This window comes from Leptidea sinapis, chromosome 1 (assembly GCF_905404315.1).
Source record: "Leptidea sinapis chromosome 1, ilLepSina1.1, whole genome shotgun sequence".
NCBI classification, from domain to species: domain Eukaryota; kingdom Metazoa; phylum Arthropoda; class Insecta; order Lepidoptera; family Pieridae; genus Leptidea; species Leptidea sinapis.
The window spans coordinates 1,692,179-1,706,451 of record NC_066265.1 but is presented as its reverse complement, the minus strand read 5'-3'; the positions used below and the strand labels follow the sequence as shown (position 1 = coordinate 1,706,451).

The window sequence follows — 14,273 nt, the reverse complement described above, 5'->3', positions numbered from 1 at the left end:
ATTATCGGGGGCTCGAAGTGCTCTGTGAACGGCTAGATCACTTACCGTTGCGTAGAGATGTCGCTTCATTGTGTGTCATCTACCGCATTTATCACGGGTAGTGTTCCGAAGAGCTGTTTAACTTGATTCCTGCCGCCGAATTCCACCTTCGCACGTCACACCACAAGTTAGGATATCATCCCACCAGCTGGATGTGTGGCGGTTGTCCACATTGATGTTTTCAAGGAGCTTTCTTCTACGTACTACAAAGCTGTGGAATGAGCTTCCTTGTGCGGTGTGTCCGGGACGATACGACATAGGTACTTACGCATACTTAAAAGACGGCAACGCTCCTGTGATTCGTTTGGAGTTGCAAGAGATTGTGGGCGGCAGTGATCACTTAACAACAGGTAACCCGTACGCTCGTTTGACTTCCTATTCCATAAAAAAAACATTCACAATATGTCAAGCACGCGCTCTATCTACAGTAATCATGTCATGTTCAGAACCAATCAAGTAAGCCACGTTGGGCGCATAACAAAGTAACTAACAATGCAATCCTTATATAGACCTAGATTCAATAGATAGTTTACTGTTCTATCTTCGTGACACTCTTGGCAGAGCGGTCGTGGTCATCACGAAGTGACATCTTTTGGGGCGGATCACATCTGCCCCAAGAGCATTCGCCACTTTTCCCTGCTGGCAGACAGTCTGGTGCACTCGTCCAATGGGCCGCCCACAGCAGACTTAATTTGGTCGGTCTATTGCACGGGCGACCTTCCTCGCCCTCTGGTCTACTTTGCCCTGCACGACAAGGCGTTCAATTCACTCATTCTCGCACCGGTAGACGTGTCCAAAGAACTAAAGAATGCGACTCTGTACTAACACCGAAAGTTCTTGGGGAATGGAGACGTTGGTACTACACTCGGTCCATGAAACTCCCAGCATTCTCCTCCAACACCACATCTCCAGAGTTTACTGTATTGTGACTTAATTGTGTGAATTTTTGGAGCTAATAATCAACGATTGATAGTATGATAATAGGTACTGCTTTCGTGTTTTATATGCGTTCACTGTATTGAGAATTGTAGATTTTTATAACAAAATATAGGTATTTTCCTAAATAGTATCGTGGTATCTGAAAGGTTTTAGCCCTTTATGAGGCGTCTATGCGTTATGAGATTGAATGATGGCGAGGTTTTTTCTAACTAGGACAGTATTCATAAAAATGAGTAATTTTACGGATTTTTAAGAGAAACTCACTAAATAGTAGAAAAATTATATAAATACATAGAAGTATCACTGTGTCCTCTAGTACTAATTGTATTACACTCTATCATTTTAATTATATAGATAATTAACGACACATTTAGCAATGTGATAGTAGCAATAGGATGAATATATGGATGTTTTGTTCCGAGTTTATGTATATGTTATATGTTATTCATACGATATGTCTTGTACCCCTTGTACAGGGCCTAGTTTGGGGCAAAGTAGTTCGTTTAAAAGTGTGTTACTATTATTAATTATTTAATTATAATATTACCATCAATACTGGGGAATAGCTCTTGTATGAATTGTTTCTTCTTAGTGTCGCTGACTGTAGTAAAAACTTCACAGTTGTAGGCCAAGGCGACAGATATCAATGCTTGTCCAAGAGCCCCACTGCCATAGTGGACTAACACACTGTCTCCAGGATGCAGAGTAGTCTTCATAGCCTGTTAAATTTTAAATCAGTTTAGATGTTTCCTATTTAGTGATTAAACAAATGTCAGTAGTAAAAACCTTACGAGTATAAGCTATAAAGTCCTACTTTTAAAGAAAAATAAAAGATATTTGTAACAGAACTTATCACCAAATATATCTAATATGAATGTCTCTGTAAACGTCAGAGGGCCTACCATCAACCCTTAATTAGCGATGCGATTCCGATGCAGTTCAATTTAGGTACCTAAACTGAATCTCTAGAATTCGTACCATGAAGTGCCTTTTACTGAATGTCGTTTGGATCGCTTATGAAGATTGAACGAAATAAATTTGTCTGTGGTACGCGGTGTGAGAAAGAGATGACGCTCTACAGTCGTTGCATAAGTTTGTCTCTCTTACTCGAACCATATGCGTTGCCTTTCGAAACCTAAAATAATATGATTTTAGCGGTTTTTTGCGTAGAAAATATTACATATACATTTTTTTTAATTGCGAACAGGCTCGGCCCAACCCGGCCCAGGACCAATCTGCCTCGACTTTAGTATTTTCATTTTCGGTATTTATTTTCAGTATTTTGTTTTACAAAAAGGTCCAATAAAGTATTCTCATCTCATCTTTCATCAATAACATTTTCCTTTTCTGTATGTTTTCAATATTTTATAAAAGTTATTAATGACACGATTCACTTTCCTCTAAGAAAGAAGCAACTTCTTTCGAATCGCTTCAAAGTGAGCGCACATAAGCTATCCAGTTTTGGTTGAAAGATTAGTTCATTGTACGAATGATTGAACGAACTAAAACAGTTTCCGATTCACTTTCCGACTTGATTTGACGTCAACCTAAATAAGATGGTAGAGCAGTATCATCATCACGTCGTGGGACGAAATAGCAAAGCAGTTCAATTTAGGTTGTCAATTGAATCGCAATAAGAGTTCATGGTAGGCCCACAGTACTTTCATATTAATCATAATAATATTATGATTAAGGATATAGAACTATTCCGTTACTCACAAGACAGTAATAGGCGAGGCAGTACGCGAGTGGAACCGTAGCTGCATCTTCCAAGGTCCACTGTTCTGGCACCGGCCACAAAAGAGCCTTATCAACTCGAACCCTCGTACTGAGGGCTCGCTGTGGCACCAGTCCCATTACACGTGTTCCGCTGAAACGAACATGAAATGTATTATTTCTTAAATATTCATCCATGTTACTTTTTAGTGCAAAATATCAAAACCAGCAAAGTCACACATCGCAGTATAAAATATTAGTTAATTAACAATTTCAAGCCAATCACGATAACTTACTTATTAGTATGTCCACTGATGTCCATTCCGAAGGCAATTTCATTTTTAAACGGCACAGTACCGGTAAGTCTCTGCAAATCCATATTGTTCAAACCAGCATAAGCAACCTGACAAATATAAAAAACGTAAAGACCTCTTCACAGTAAAAATACCGACCTCACAGATCTCGATAACTAAATCTCACAGTATTTTTCTTTGAATCCAGCGAGTGTTACACATATTTTAAATAAAACAATTTTCAAAGAATGGTAACGTGTTTTGATGTTAAATTGTAACTTTATTTCTACAAAAGGTTTTGCCGATAGCATCGTAAAAGTTACATCACTACATATTATTAAACAAAGCTTTCTGCCGCGTGACTGACGCGATAAACATAATAACTACTGCACCGATTTTAATAAAGTTTTCACCAACGGATAGCGTGGTTCTCGAGGAAGGTTAAAGTATATTATTGGTTAGGTTTTGTATGCATTAACAATATTTTCGGAGGTGTCGAAAAAAATAAGCTGTCTCGGAGATTTCAACGAAAACCCTATGTTAACAAAACCTTAGAGATATAACAAAACAATGTATGGTGAAATTGTGTCTCTTTTCTTTGTGTATCTTAAATAAAATAAATAAGCCATTTATTTCTTGCTTTTACAAAGTTTTTTTAAATTATTTTAAGTAAATTAATAATTTTAACTAAATTCCACAAAACAAACCACGCGTCTCTATCCTGTGGTACCTCCAGTTAGGGCGTTAATGTGTATGTTATGAAGGTCTATAGAAAAGTCCGCGATGCCATATGTCGATCTCGCGATCAAGCGGTAATGTAAAAGCTGTTTACGCAAATACGAGAGTAATCCTTTTTATCTTTTATTACTTCATCTTTTAAAATATGTCAGAAATACATTTTTGCTTTATTTTTAAGTCATTAACTTTGATTAGGTACACATTACTGATGGTTTTAGACTAAATATTTTTTTATGAAAATAAGGGACGAGACGAGCAGGACGTTCAGCTGATGATGATGCACCCTTCCCATTACAATGCAGTGCCGCTCAGGATTCTTGTAAAACCCCAAAAATTATGAGCGGCACTACAACTGCGCTCGTCACCTTGACACGTAAGATGTTAAGTCTCATTTGCCCAGTAATTTCACTAGCTACGGCACCTTCAGACCGAACCACAGTAAGGTTTACACATTACTGCTTCACGGCAGAAATAGGCGCCGTTGTGGTACCCATAATCTAGCCGGCATCCTGTGCAAAGGAGTCTCCCACTGGTGAATTTTTTTTTCTATTGTAGAACAGTGTCTGTCGAGTAAGCTAGTTTTTTTTATTTACTAGCTGCCCGGACAGACTTCGTTCTGTCAAAAGTTAATAGTAAAATTGTTAAATGCTCAATGTTTTTTAGGTACTTAATTGTATTTCTCGTAAAAAAAGTAATAAATGGTTATTGTAAGGTAGCCCTAAGAGATAGAGATAGATATATATATGAGTATACCATCGCGGACTTTTTTGTCGAATTTTTTAAAGTGAACAATACTTTATTACAATAATAAATAATAAATTATGGCGACATTATAGTACAGTAAACAATGCTTTTTAGGCCATAGAGTATAGACTTTTTCAAAGACTCAATAAAATAAAAAGGCATTTATTTTCTCAAAATTGATTCCTTTAGAATTCTTTTTGATGTTATTTCTGATAACTACTAGATACTACTACCGCTTCGGAAACAAATGCCGCTCTGAGAGAGAAGAAGCGGCGCAAGAAACTCTCCCAGCATTTTTTTTTTGCGTTCTTTTCAATAAAAATATACAATATTTTACAGTCATTTCTATCGCTATAAAATAATCACCATCTAGTCCCAGGCTGTCCGATCATTAAGATATTCAGCAGTGGAGTAATAGGATTTACGATAGAGCCATTTTTTATAAAACATTGAAATTTATTTATAGATAATGCCTGAACAGTGGCTGGGACTTTATTATAGAAGTGTATACATTTACCCTTAAAGCTATTATGTATCTTATGAAGCCTACTAGAATTAGCTACAAGCAGTCCCTTATTTCTAGTGTTATAATAATGAAAATCGCTATTAAGAGCAAAAAGGTGACGATTTTTGTGAACGTATATTAAATTTTCATAAATGTACTGACAATGAACAGTCATTTTTATTTTTATTTAATAATAATATTGATTTATTTTTATATTTCTTTGAGAGACTGTCTATAACCAAGCTAATATATAGCACGAACAGCTCTCTTTTGCAGAGCAAACACTATATCAATGTCAGCAGCATGACCCCATAGTAAAATACGTCATATATCACAATATGAACTTATATAACTGATCGTGGCTTTTAAAATGACAGAGAAAGGTAGAACAGAAAAACTGTTTAAAAGAAAAATATATGAATTATTAAACGATTAATCAAACCACGATTAAGCATTATTAATCCAATCATTTGGTTGCACGGAAATAAGAGCATAGTTTTAATTGCTATATTAGTTACTCCTTTGACGCACCTTGACCTCGATCCCAGTTTCAGTCAACTCTGGTTGTTCCACCCACTGCAAGGACTCCAGATTACCAATCTGACCACAAGATAACGTAGCTCCTCGTAAAGAAGGCTTTGATTCTCTTACGACCTTTAAGTTATCTGCCGTTAATGCCTGTAAATATAGATACAATGGTTAAGTTAAATAGAGAAAAATCACTAGCTATAAAAATATAGACGAATTGAGAAACTCTTCACTTATACAGAAAGTTGAAAAAATGTGTTAAAAATATATATACAAGTAATTATTTGCCATCTTAAACAATATTGCTGTTTAGACGCAACATAATAAAAATTAAAATAAATGTAAATACTTATTTATTTGCCAATCGTATATATTTACTGGTAGATTTTACAATAACTGAATTTACCGTAAAATTAAAGTACACTGGCTTAAACTAAGTTTAACATGCGCAGTCACCATGCAACTTACTTGAACTGGGTTCTTCAGACCCAATAGCGACAACTCTCTATGTGGGGAGAAGGTTACGTTTTGGAACTTAAAAGATTCCATAAGTACACCACCACATCTGTACAAAAAAAAATATTTATTTTAATGTAATTATTAACATAATCAATATATTATTATAAAATATATACGAATAATAGCTACTAAACTATCAAAATAAAATTATTTTTTATCTATTACTTATTTTATTTTACTAGCTACTGAACGGGGGTACCTCAGATACAAAAATTCATAAAAATCAAAATTTTAAATATTTTTTATTAAATACAAAATTTTTAGTACTTCAATCACTACAATAATTATTTCATATTTCCAATGACGTTCTGTATTTCCCTATTCTTGTAAGGAAACAATGTCACAGCAGAACTGTCAAAATGCGCGTCATAAATTTAGTCATAACTATTCACACTGAAATAAAATTCGAAATTAAAAATTATCACGATTCGAAATAAAAACAATCCTACCTTTCAAGTTGGCCTGCATACAATGTGCACAATTTAAATCGGTTCAGTAGCTTTGGAGATTATCGCGGAAAAACAAGGTGTCACGATATTCTCACACATTAGGTCTAGATAAGGATGTAATATCGCGATCGGTATCAGAATACTAAAGCCTTCTTAATTATTTTTTCGCTCAATACTATTAATATACTACCTCATATCTTTATATTCAATACATGGCAACAAAAGGATTGATATTCCTAATACGGTTTTACGGTATTTCACTTAAGACCATCACGACGTTTACCGGCTGCCATAATCCGGCAGGGTCATGAATATTAGAAATATCGCCGTATTCTGACGAATATATAATATACAATACTATATACCAGTGATAAATGTGCTACTGATGTTTTTATTTTATAAAATCAGTGTATCCAGGGTAAGAGTTTGCTAATGTTACTATTTGTGGGTGTAAATTCTTTTAAATTCAGGGGGCCTATTCCTAAAATCGATAATCGATAAATCGTGGCATTAGTCGTGTCGAATCCTACGTTGCATCGTAATAAATGTCGAAACGACTATTGAACGAACGAAACATTATTCGATATTCTCGGTCCTAACCCTACTCTTAGTTGAAAATGTCAGAGACGAATATTCGAATTTCTCAAATAATGAAACGTCACTTTTACGATAATCTCAACGACACCTTCTAGGCTGTCGATGCTATTATCGTTTCATGTTGTATAGATTTATTTGCCATATAATATACATACATCATAAATATTGTTGAAATAATTATAATATGTGATTTACTATTCAACAGGATCTTTTTACTACTACATTTAAGTCATTTTGTTGATCGTTTATGCGTAGAAATAATGCAAATGGCCGCCTGAGAAATAGGAAGTCGACGAGAAGAGTTACTTTTTTTTACATTTTATTATCCGCAAGTTTTATTCAATTTTAAATGGTCATATTATATTCATTACATATTTTTTTAACATTTACATTATGTGTAAATAATACCAAATTGGTGGTGCAGAGTCTGGCATGGTCCTTAGCGCCTAAACTATATTTTGACTTTTGACACTTAACAGCGACATAGCACAGACAATGTTTAGGTTTTAACATATTATTTCATTCACCCTAACATCGTAAAAAATCAAAATATTAGTCAATGGTAACGATAAACGATAAGGAATTCGAACATTTGTTAGAGTAGGATAGTTGCGATATATTCGGAGTATTATCGTATCGTTCCGAATGTATCATTGTCGATTTTGCAAGTAGACCTCCAAAGCCTCAGATATCTTAAAAAAAAATATTAAGTGAAATCTTGTTTTGATAAGTAACTTCAGTAGTTTTTTCGCTATCACTAGCTCCATCTATAATTTATGTAAAATAATAGCCATCGTGATGAAATTGTAGCGTACCTAATAGAATAAATGGTAGCACTCTCGATGCAATTTTTTTTCATGTGCCATTGTAGGGAAGTTACACCCCCCTGTTCTGACATACGCTGCGTGAATTAAATAAATTACATCCCTTACACAGCATACTATGTGGAATAAGCTACCTCGCGAGGTATGCCTAGCTGATACGACTAAGGATTATCGATATATCGAAGACCATCAATGCACTTGTAAACTCTGCGTATTGATGTCAAATGTGTGGAAAAAAAATGTTTCCTTCAGGTGAGGCACTCTCGAGTATACCCTCATATAAAAATCATCGGAGAATAAATATATCATTTACCTTATCAAATGCGAGTTGTCAAAGACATTAGCAACAATAGAGTCTGTTTTAAATTGTGCTTGCTCATTAACATCAATGAGAATCCTCCTTATGAAATTCGGAAAGGCTATAGCTTCATTCTGACGTTTCACAATTTGCAGTTGCAACATCGCATCTAAGAATGTCACCCAATTGTTTTTCCACTGTATCTCAGCTTCGGTAATTGAAGTATTTGCATTTAGTATGCTTCTGAATTCGTTTCTGAAAGATTTAACATATAAAATTACAGAGGAAACATTTATTTAGTTTGTAGACAAAGCAGGTAAGCACTATAACATATAATATGATATGATGTGAATGCTGAAATAATAGCTATTAGCTTTTCGTAGTTCGTTGTCCCAACGTCCGCACGTGTGCATTATGTTCATGCGTTACAACTTAGACCATTCTATCACTAACATTAATCAGATGGGCCAAAAGCTGGGACCGTTATTCTCATTAGATCAATAAACAATAAACCCTTATTGTTTATTGATTGAATTTATACCCATAAGCAGGAAAATGCTGTATAGGCGTACTGATTACTTTGTGTTTAAATCAAAACGCCTTGATGCGATATTACAAAATGAAACTTATTCATATCACAGCATTTATTTATTAAAATCGTTTATACTCAAGATTAATCGATGTTGCTACTGACTAGTTTCATTAAACATAAGATTCTTTGACTGTCAACTGTTTTGATCATCCACGATAAAAAGTAAAGATATATAAAAATAAGAGTATTTGTTGTTGAACTGGCGTGGAGCTAATGCAGTAGAAACAGAGACGCTCGCGTTACGCTTGCCTTAACAAGTTCAACCGGCACAGAAATAAAGGGATTTCAGGGCATGTGGTGAAAAGTGGATTTTATTAGATGATAACGGCCTAATATTGCCCATTAAAGCGAAGTCGAAGAAATGTTTGGTGATCGCTACATGATGTTATTCACCAAAACTTTCTCAGATCCGATCAATCAAACACAGCAGAACATAATACATATTGCACTGCACTCGACAAAGATTGCGAAACTCGCAGTGACGGTCCCGACTCGTCAACTGATCCTCACTCTTATTGCGCCATCAAATTCAAAAACTATAATAAATAAATATTTTAACTCAAAATAGGATGTGACATCACTTATTGAAAGTCAAAAACTACCACCCAACCCAAAAAGAATGCCTCAGACCTGAGAAGAATGGGCGCAACAAACTCAGCGGGCTATAATTTTACATCAAAAAATATATTTACAAAGTAATATTGTACAATTAGCAAGTTTATGTTTGTACCTCGCGTTAACATTATGAATGTCACAGATTCTAGCAAATTTCTCAATGTGCTAATGAACATATTGAATATTATCAAGAACTCCTTTTTTCTGAAGCACAAAGATGGTATTTATATCGGTTGCCTTGTCCCAAAACAATATACCATAGTACATATTACTATGAAAATAACTAAAGTTCATTAGTCGCGCCGTATCAACTGTCTAATTTTTTTAACCACATAAGCTGCAGAACTAAGCCTATTCGCCAGATGGGGGGATGGGATGACTATGTATGTTACTAGAATATTTATCATCAATACCCGGACATGACATAAAAATTACACGTTTAATGCGTGTTCTTCTAAAAACAGGCGATTTGCAAGAAAGTGCTTGATACGCATAGCCACTTTGTGAATAATCAACTGATATGGCCTAAGGACCTCGAAACTTGGAGCGTACTTCCAAAGCTGGCAACGCAGATGCGTTGCAGGAAGATTCCTTACCTTGTGTTCCTTAATTTCCATCAGGTAATTGGAGGTAGTTACTAAAAAAATGTTCCAAGCCACAAACATCACGTTTTAAGGAATTCGTGTTTAAAGTTTAATTAATATTAGTGTGTTTTTAGTAGTCCTGTAGTCCAATCCATGTGGGTTGGACTACAGGACTACTAAAGTCGAAACTGCACTGACAGTTCTTATTTTTGGTTTTCATAGTTTATTAATAATCATGGTCAATGTTGTATAGTTTTCATAGTGCATTAAATTAATAATATGTACTCACTTATAGCTACAACCCTTTGTGTACAATAGTTCGTAAATATCATTCGAGTTCAATATTCTTGTACTCGTTTCTTCAGAATGTCTACTGAATGCTCTGTCCTTATCATCTTGGTATCCACTTATGAATCCTGTAGCAACTTGCGTGTCTTCATAAGTCACCTAGAGAGTTCAAATAATATTAAGTCCTTCATTTCTTTTCTTAAATTTATGTTTAATTTTCAGCAAGACTGAAAGTGACATGAATCAATTGTCGATTATAGGGCTGGGTACTCACTCATACAGAGACTTAACATGAAATGTGTCCGTATCAATTGATTGAATTGAATACTAAGAGGGGCAAGCGATTGTGGTCGTTTATCCCGAACTGTAGAACTAACTACAATATTCCTACAGTGCAGTACTGCCATCACACTTATTTCTACCGCTAGACAATTGTACAGTTGCGCACATCTACTATTGTGTTCCAAGTTAAGTTGTGTGGGTGACGGTGTAGTTGCAGACACATAAGACACTTCATCTTAAGTCCCAGGTTGACTTGCATGAAGTGATGTGTTGAGATTTAACAATGAGGTTTTTACCATGGACTACATTTAAATTTGACTTTAATACTGATATTTATTTCTATTACTTTTCAATACCGCGAGATTGTCGTATCTACAATACTAGCATGATTAACATGTTACACATCCAATTGAATGAGTTCCAAGCTTTATAAAGTCATTATAAAATTTAGTTTTATATTTATTTATTTTATATATTTAATGAACAAAAATTATCTTAATATATACATTAAATAAAGACATACTCGCAAAACTCTATGGTTTAATGATTATTTTCATTTAATGCTTAATTACAAATATTGGTAATATTCAATGACGTTCTATATGTATAGAAAGTCATTGGTAATATTACACTAAACTTCATAGGTATTATTCTTAACTGTTTATTAGCTTGTATGTTGTATTTTTGTAGCATTACTTTGAAGTTTTTCTTTCTAGATATATATCTATTACTGACTATAGATGATAGACTGGGATGTACCATACAGGATTCGGCGTTTTTTCGTAATACTGACAATTATTAACTTATTTGGTTTATGAGTATATTTTTTTATAATTTTAGGTATAATTTCTCGTTCTTTTATATTTAATACCTCAAAACGTCCATGCCCTCTGTGAAACGACGTTACTAGTTTGAGCTGCTTTTGATCATGAATAATTGGTTGCGCTAAAAGTTGAACATTGGTGAATTCCACTGATGTAGACCTTCGGTCATCACCCGATAACATAGCTAATGTGTCCCATACAGATACCAATATTGCTGAGTAGGGGATAACAGTTTTTCCTGAAAACAATTGTACATACATTATTATGTTATATCTCAAAGGGCTTAGACAGCGTTTTCATGACGGCCTCTTTTTTTCTGACATCTTCAACAAATATCGTAAATACATAAAATATGTCTACAAAAACTTTACAAATATAGGTATATATACCATCCTCGACAAACACGCTATGTGTTGGTGAAAACAGCTTGAAAATCGATGCAGTAGTTTTTGAGTTTATCGCGAACAGACAGACAGACAGACGCGGCGGAGGACAGTGTTTTATAAACAGTGACTTATGTCTGACTGTCACAGCAATTTTAGAAACTACCGAAACAATTTTCATGCGGCAAATACACTAATAGACAAAGTTTTCACCAGAAAGGTTTAGTATAACATAATTTTGATGTATAATCCAAATAAACAGCCTGAGAAACGAACTAGGCTTGAAATTTAAGCGTTTGACAGTTTTAATCAAAGATACATTTTTTACTTTGCTCATCAGCTGTATTTGGGTCATAGAATTACACCATCCTACCAAATTTCACTTTATTTGGTCCAGTAGATTCGCAACTGTGACAGTCGAATGGAGAGACAAACACATCTACGAGTTATATTATGTTATTTATATATATTACCCTAGAAATGACAGCGTATAATCAAATAGTGTGAAAACAAATACCTACCAATAATAATAATAAGAAAAGTAACTGAATTCATAATTTATTTTTATATGAAAACGAAATAATGCGAAAATATTGTTGTAGAAGAAAAAACCTCCAAGCCAAATGGTATCAGTGCGGCTACATGTGACTAAAAAAGTCCCTCAAAATATGTATGTTATATATTTTAAAAAAAATTATTGGAAGTACTTTGCGGAAATCCACAATTATTCAAATTTTTTGAGCTTTAGTCTCGAGAAAGAGTTTGGCGAGTCAACATCTCCTGAGGATGTGAGAGAGACGTGTAGAGGCGAAACACGTGTCGAATTGTTTGAAGACGGAATTAACTAATTAACACTAAGAAAACATTTGGATATTATATTTAGTAAAAAACTACATTAATAATTTTTTTTTTCTTACCTTGTATAACATGGCCTGACAAGTATTTATGCTCATCATCGAATAGAGATATGATGCTTTTGTAACACGCTGTGGTCTGTCTACGTGCAGAGATATACAATGGTACAAGCCTAAAAATATTAAATACATGAAACTTACCATAACTCTAATCAACAAAACAATTATGGGCACATTTGTTATGAATGATGGCTAACCAAAGAGTGTTCCTTCAAATCAAATCAAATCAAATCAAAAAGTCATTGCCACTCTTTTAAATCCACATTTACACTTTTATCGTTTTACAAATCATTTCAGTTTCAATATATTATGTAAAGTGATACAAAAAAAATACTCTAACGTCAAATAGTCAATGCCTTACACGAGTAAGTCAAATAAAAAATTAACAGCTTCGTTAAGGTTAGTCAACGAGCTATAGTCGAATATTGCGACTCTTTTTGGCGTAAGGGGCTGAGCTTCTGCCATAGGATACGGTAGGTGCAAGCATTTATATGATGAATATGGATGTTTGTTTCCGAGTCATGGATGTTTAAATGTATTTATGTATGTTTATATGAATTTATGTATGTTTAAGTAAGTATATTGTATTAAAATATATCATTGTCTTGTAACCCATAACACAGGCTATATATATGCTTATCTTGGGGCAAGATAATTTGTGTAAAAAGTGTGTCAATATTAAGTATATTATTATTATCTAATACGATGTCGTGTTTAGCTTTCGGCAAGATTTGATTTCTAACAACCTTTAAATTTTTATGCACTTTTGTGTTTGTAATAAACCATGGAGCATAATGGTGTGCAGCATGGAGGTAATTTATTAAAAAGAAACTATTTTCTTCTGCAAACTTTGAATATTGTTAACGTTCCAAACACATGCTTCATAGTTTGGTTGCAGGCATCTGTTTTGTCCCAAATGTGACAGTAGTTTAGAGAACTATCTGTGCTGAGAACTGGATTTCTACCAAACATTCAGTGCGACGTTATGTTCATGTTCAACTGGTCTCTTGCCTAGCATTTGTGGTTCGTTGCATGTTTATTCCATTTCATTTGACAATGTAACTGTGTGTGGTCAACTCTCGATTTTTTTCTCTTTTGTTATTTAGTTCTCTAACAATAACCGCCTTAATAATTTTGAACCAAATTTTTCTCATCAGCCATTTTTTGACTCTAGTTTGATATTATTGAGAAGAACATAAACATTGATGTGGTTATTTAAATTCATTAAATGCTACAATTTATTAAATTTAGCTTTCTTAAAGTTTCCATATTTTGTTAAGACTTTCAGTACCCCTTGCCCGACTATATTCTTACAAAAAGAAGTTAAATTTTCACTTTTCGTATCAGATTTGATGAACCTTTAACTTAATATTTATAGTTTATTCACATCTCTCAATTAATTATGTAGAAAATTATAACATACCATGTCTCGGCGTGAGCCCATTCTACCAGATGTCCCAACATTGGTGTCCCAACTGAAACTGGGAACTCTACCTTGGGATATAAAGCTTTTATTTTCGGATTGTATCCCTCCATATACAACCTGTGAAAATAAAAATCTATAGCATTTTCAAATGTTCATACGTTTTCATAATTTTATTC

General features: G+C 34.1%; 1 protein-coding gene across 1 annotated transcript in view; it reads right to left on the bottom strand.

Annotated features, from left to right (window-relative positions):
* The window catches only part of LOC126979615 (fatty acid synthase-like), a 53,433-nt gene that overhangs the window by 18,761 nt on the left and 20,399 nt on the right, over window positions 1–14,273 (bottom strand). The window contains exons 17-26 of the mRNA XM_050829047.1: window positions 14,095–14,214; window positions 12,675–12,784; window positions 11,422–11,612; window positions 10,270–10,427; window positions 8,205–8,444; window positions 5,971–6,067; window positions 5,506–5,652; window positions 2,991–3,097; window positions 2,698–2,848; window positions 1,526–1,697 (exon numbers count right to left, since the gene is read on the bottom strand). Of these exons, the coding sequence (XP_050685004.1) occupies window positions 1,526–1,697; window positions 2,698–2,848; window positions 2,991–3,097; window positions 5,506–5,652; window positions 5,971–6,067; window positions 8,205–8,444; window positions 10,270–10,427; window positions 11,422–11,612; window positions 12,675–12,784; window positions 14,095–14,214 (1,493 nt within the window). The remainder of the gene's footprint in view (window positions 1–1,525; window positions 1,698–2,697; window positions 2,849–2,990; window positions 3,098–5,505; window positions 5,653–5,970; window positions 6,068–8,204; window positions 8,445–10,269; window positions 10,428–11,421; window positions 11,613–12,674; window positions 12,785–14,094; window positions 14,215–14,273) is intronic.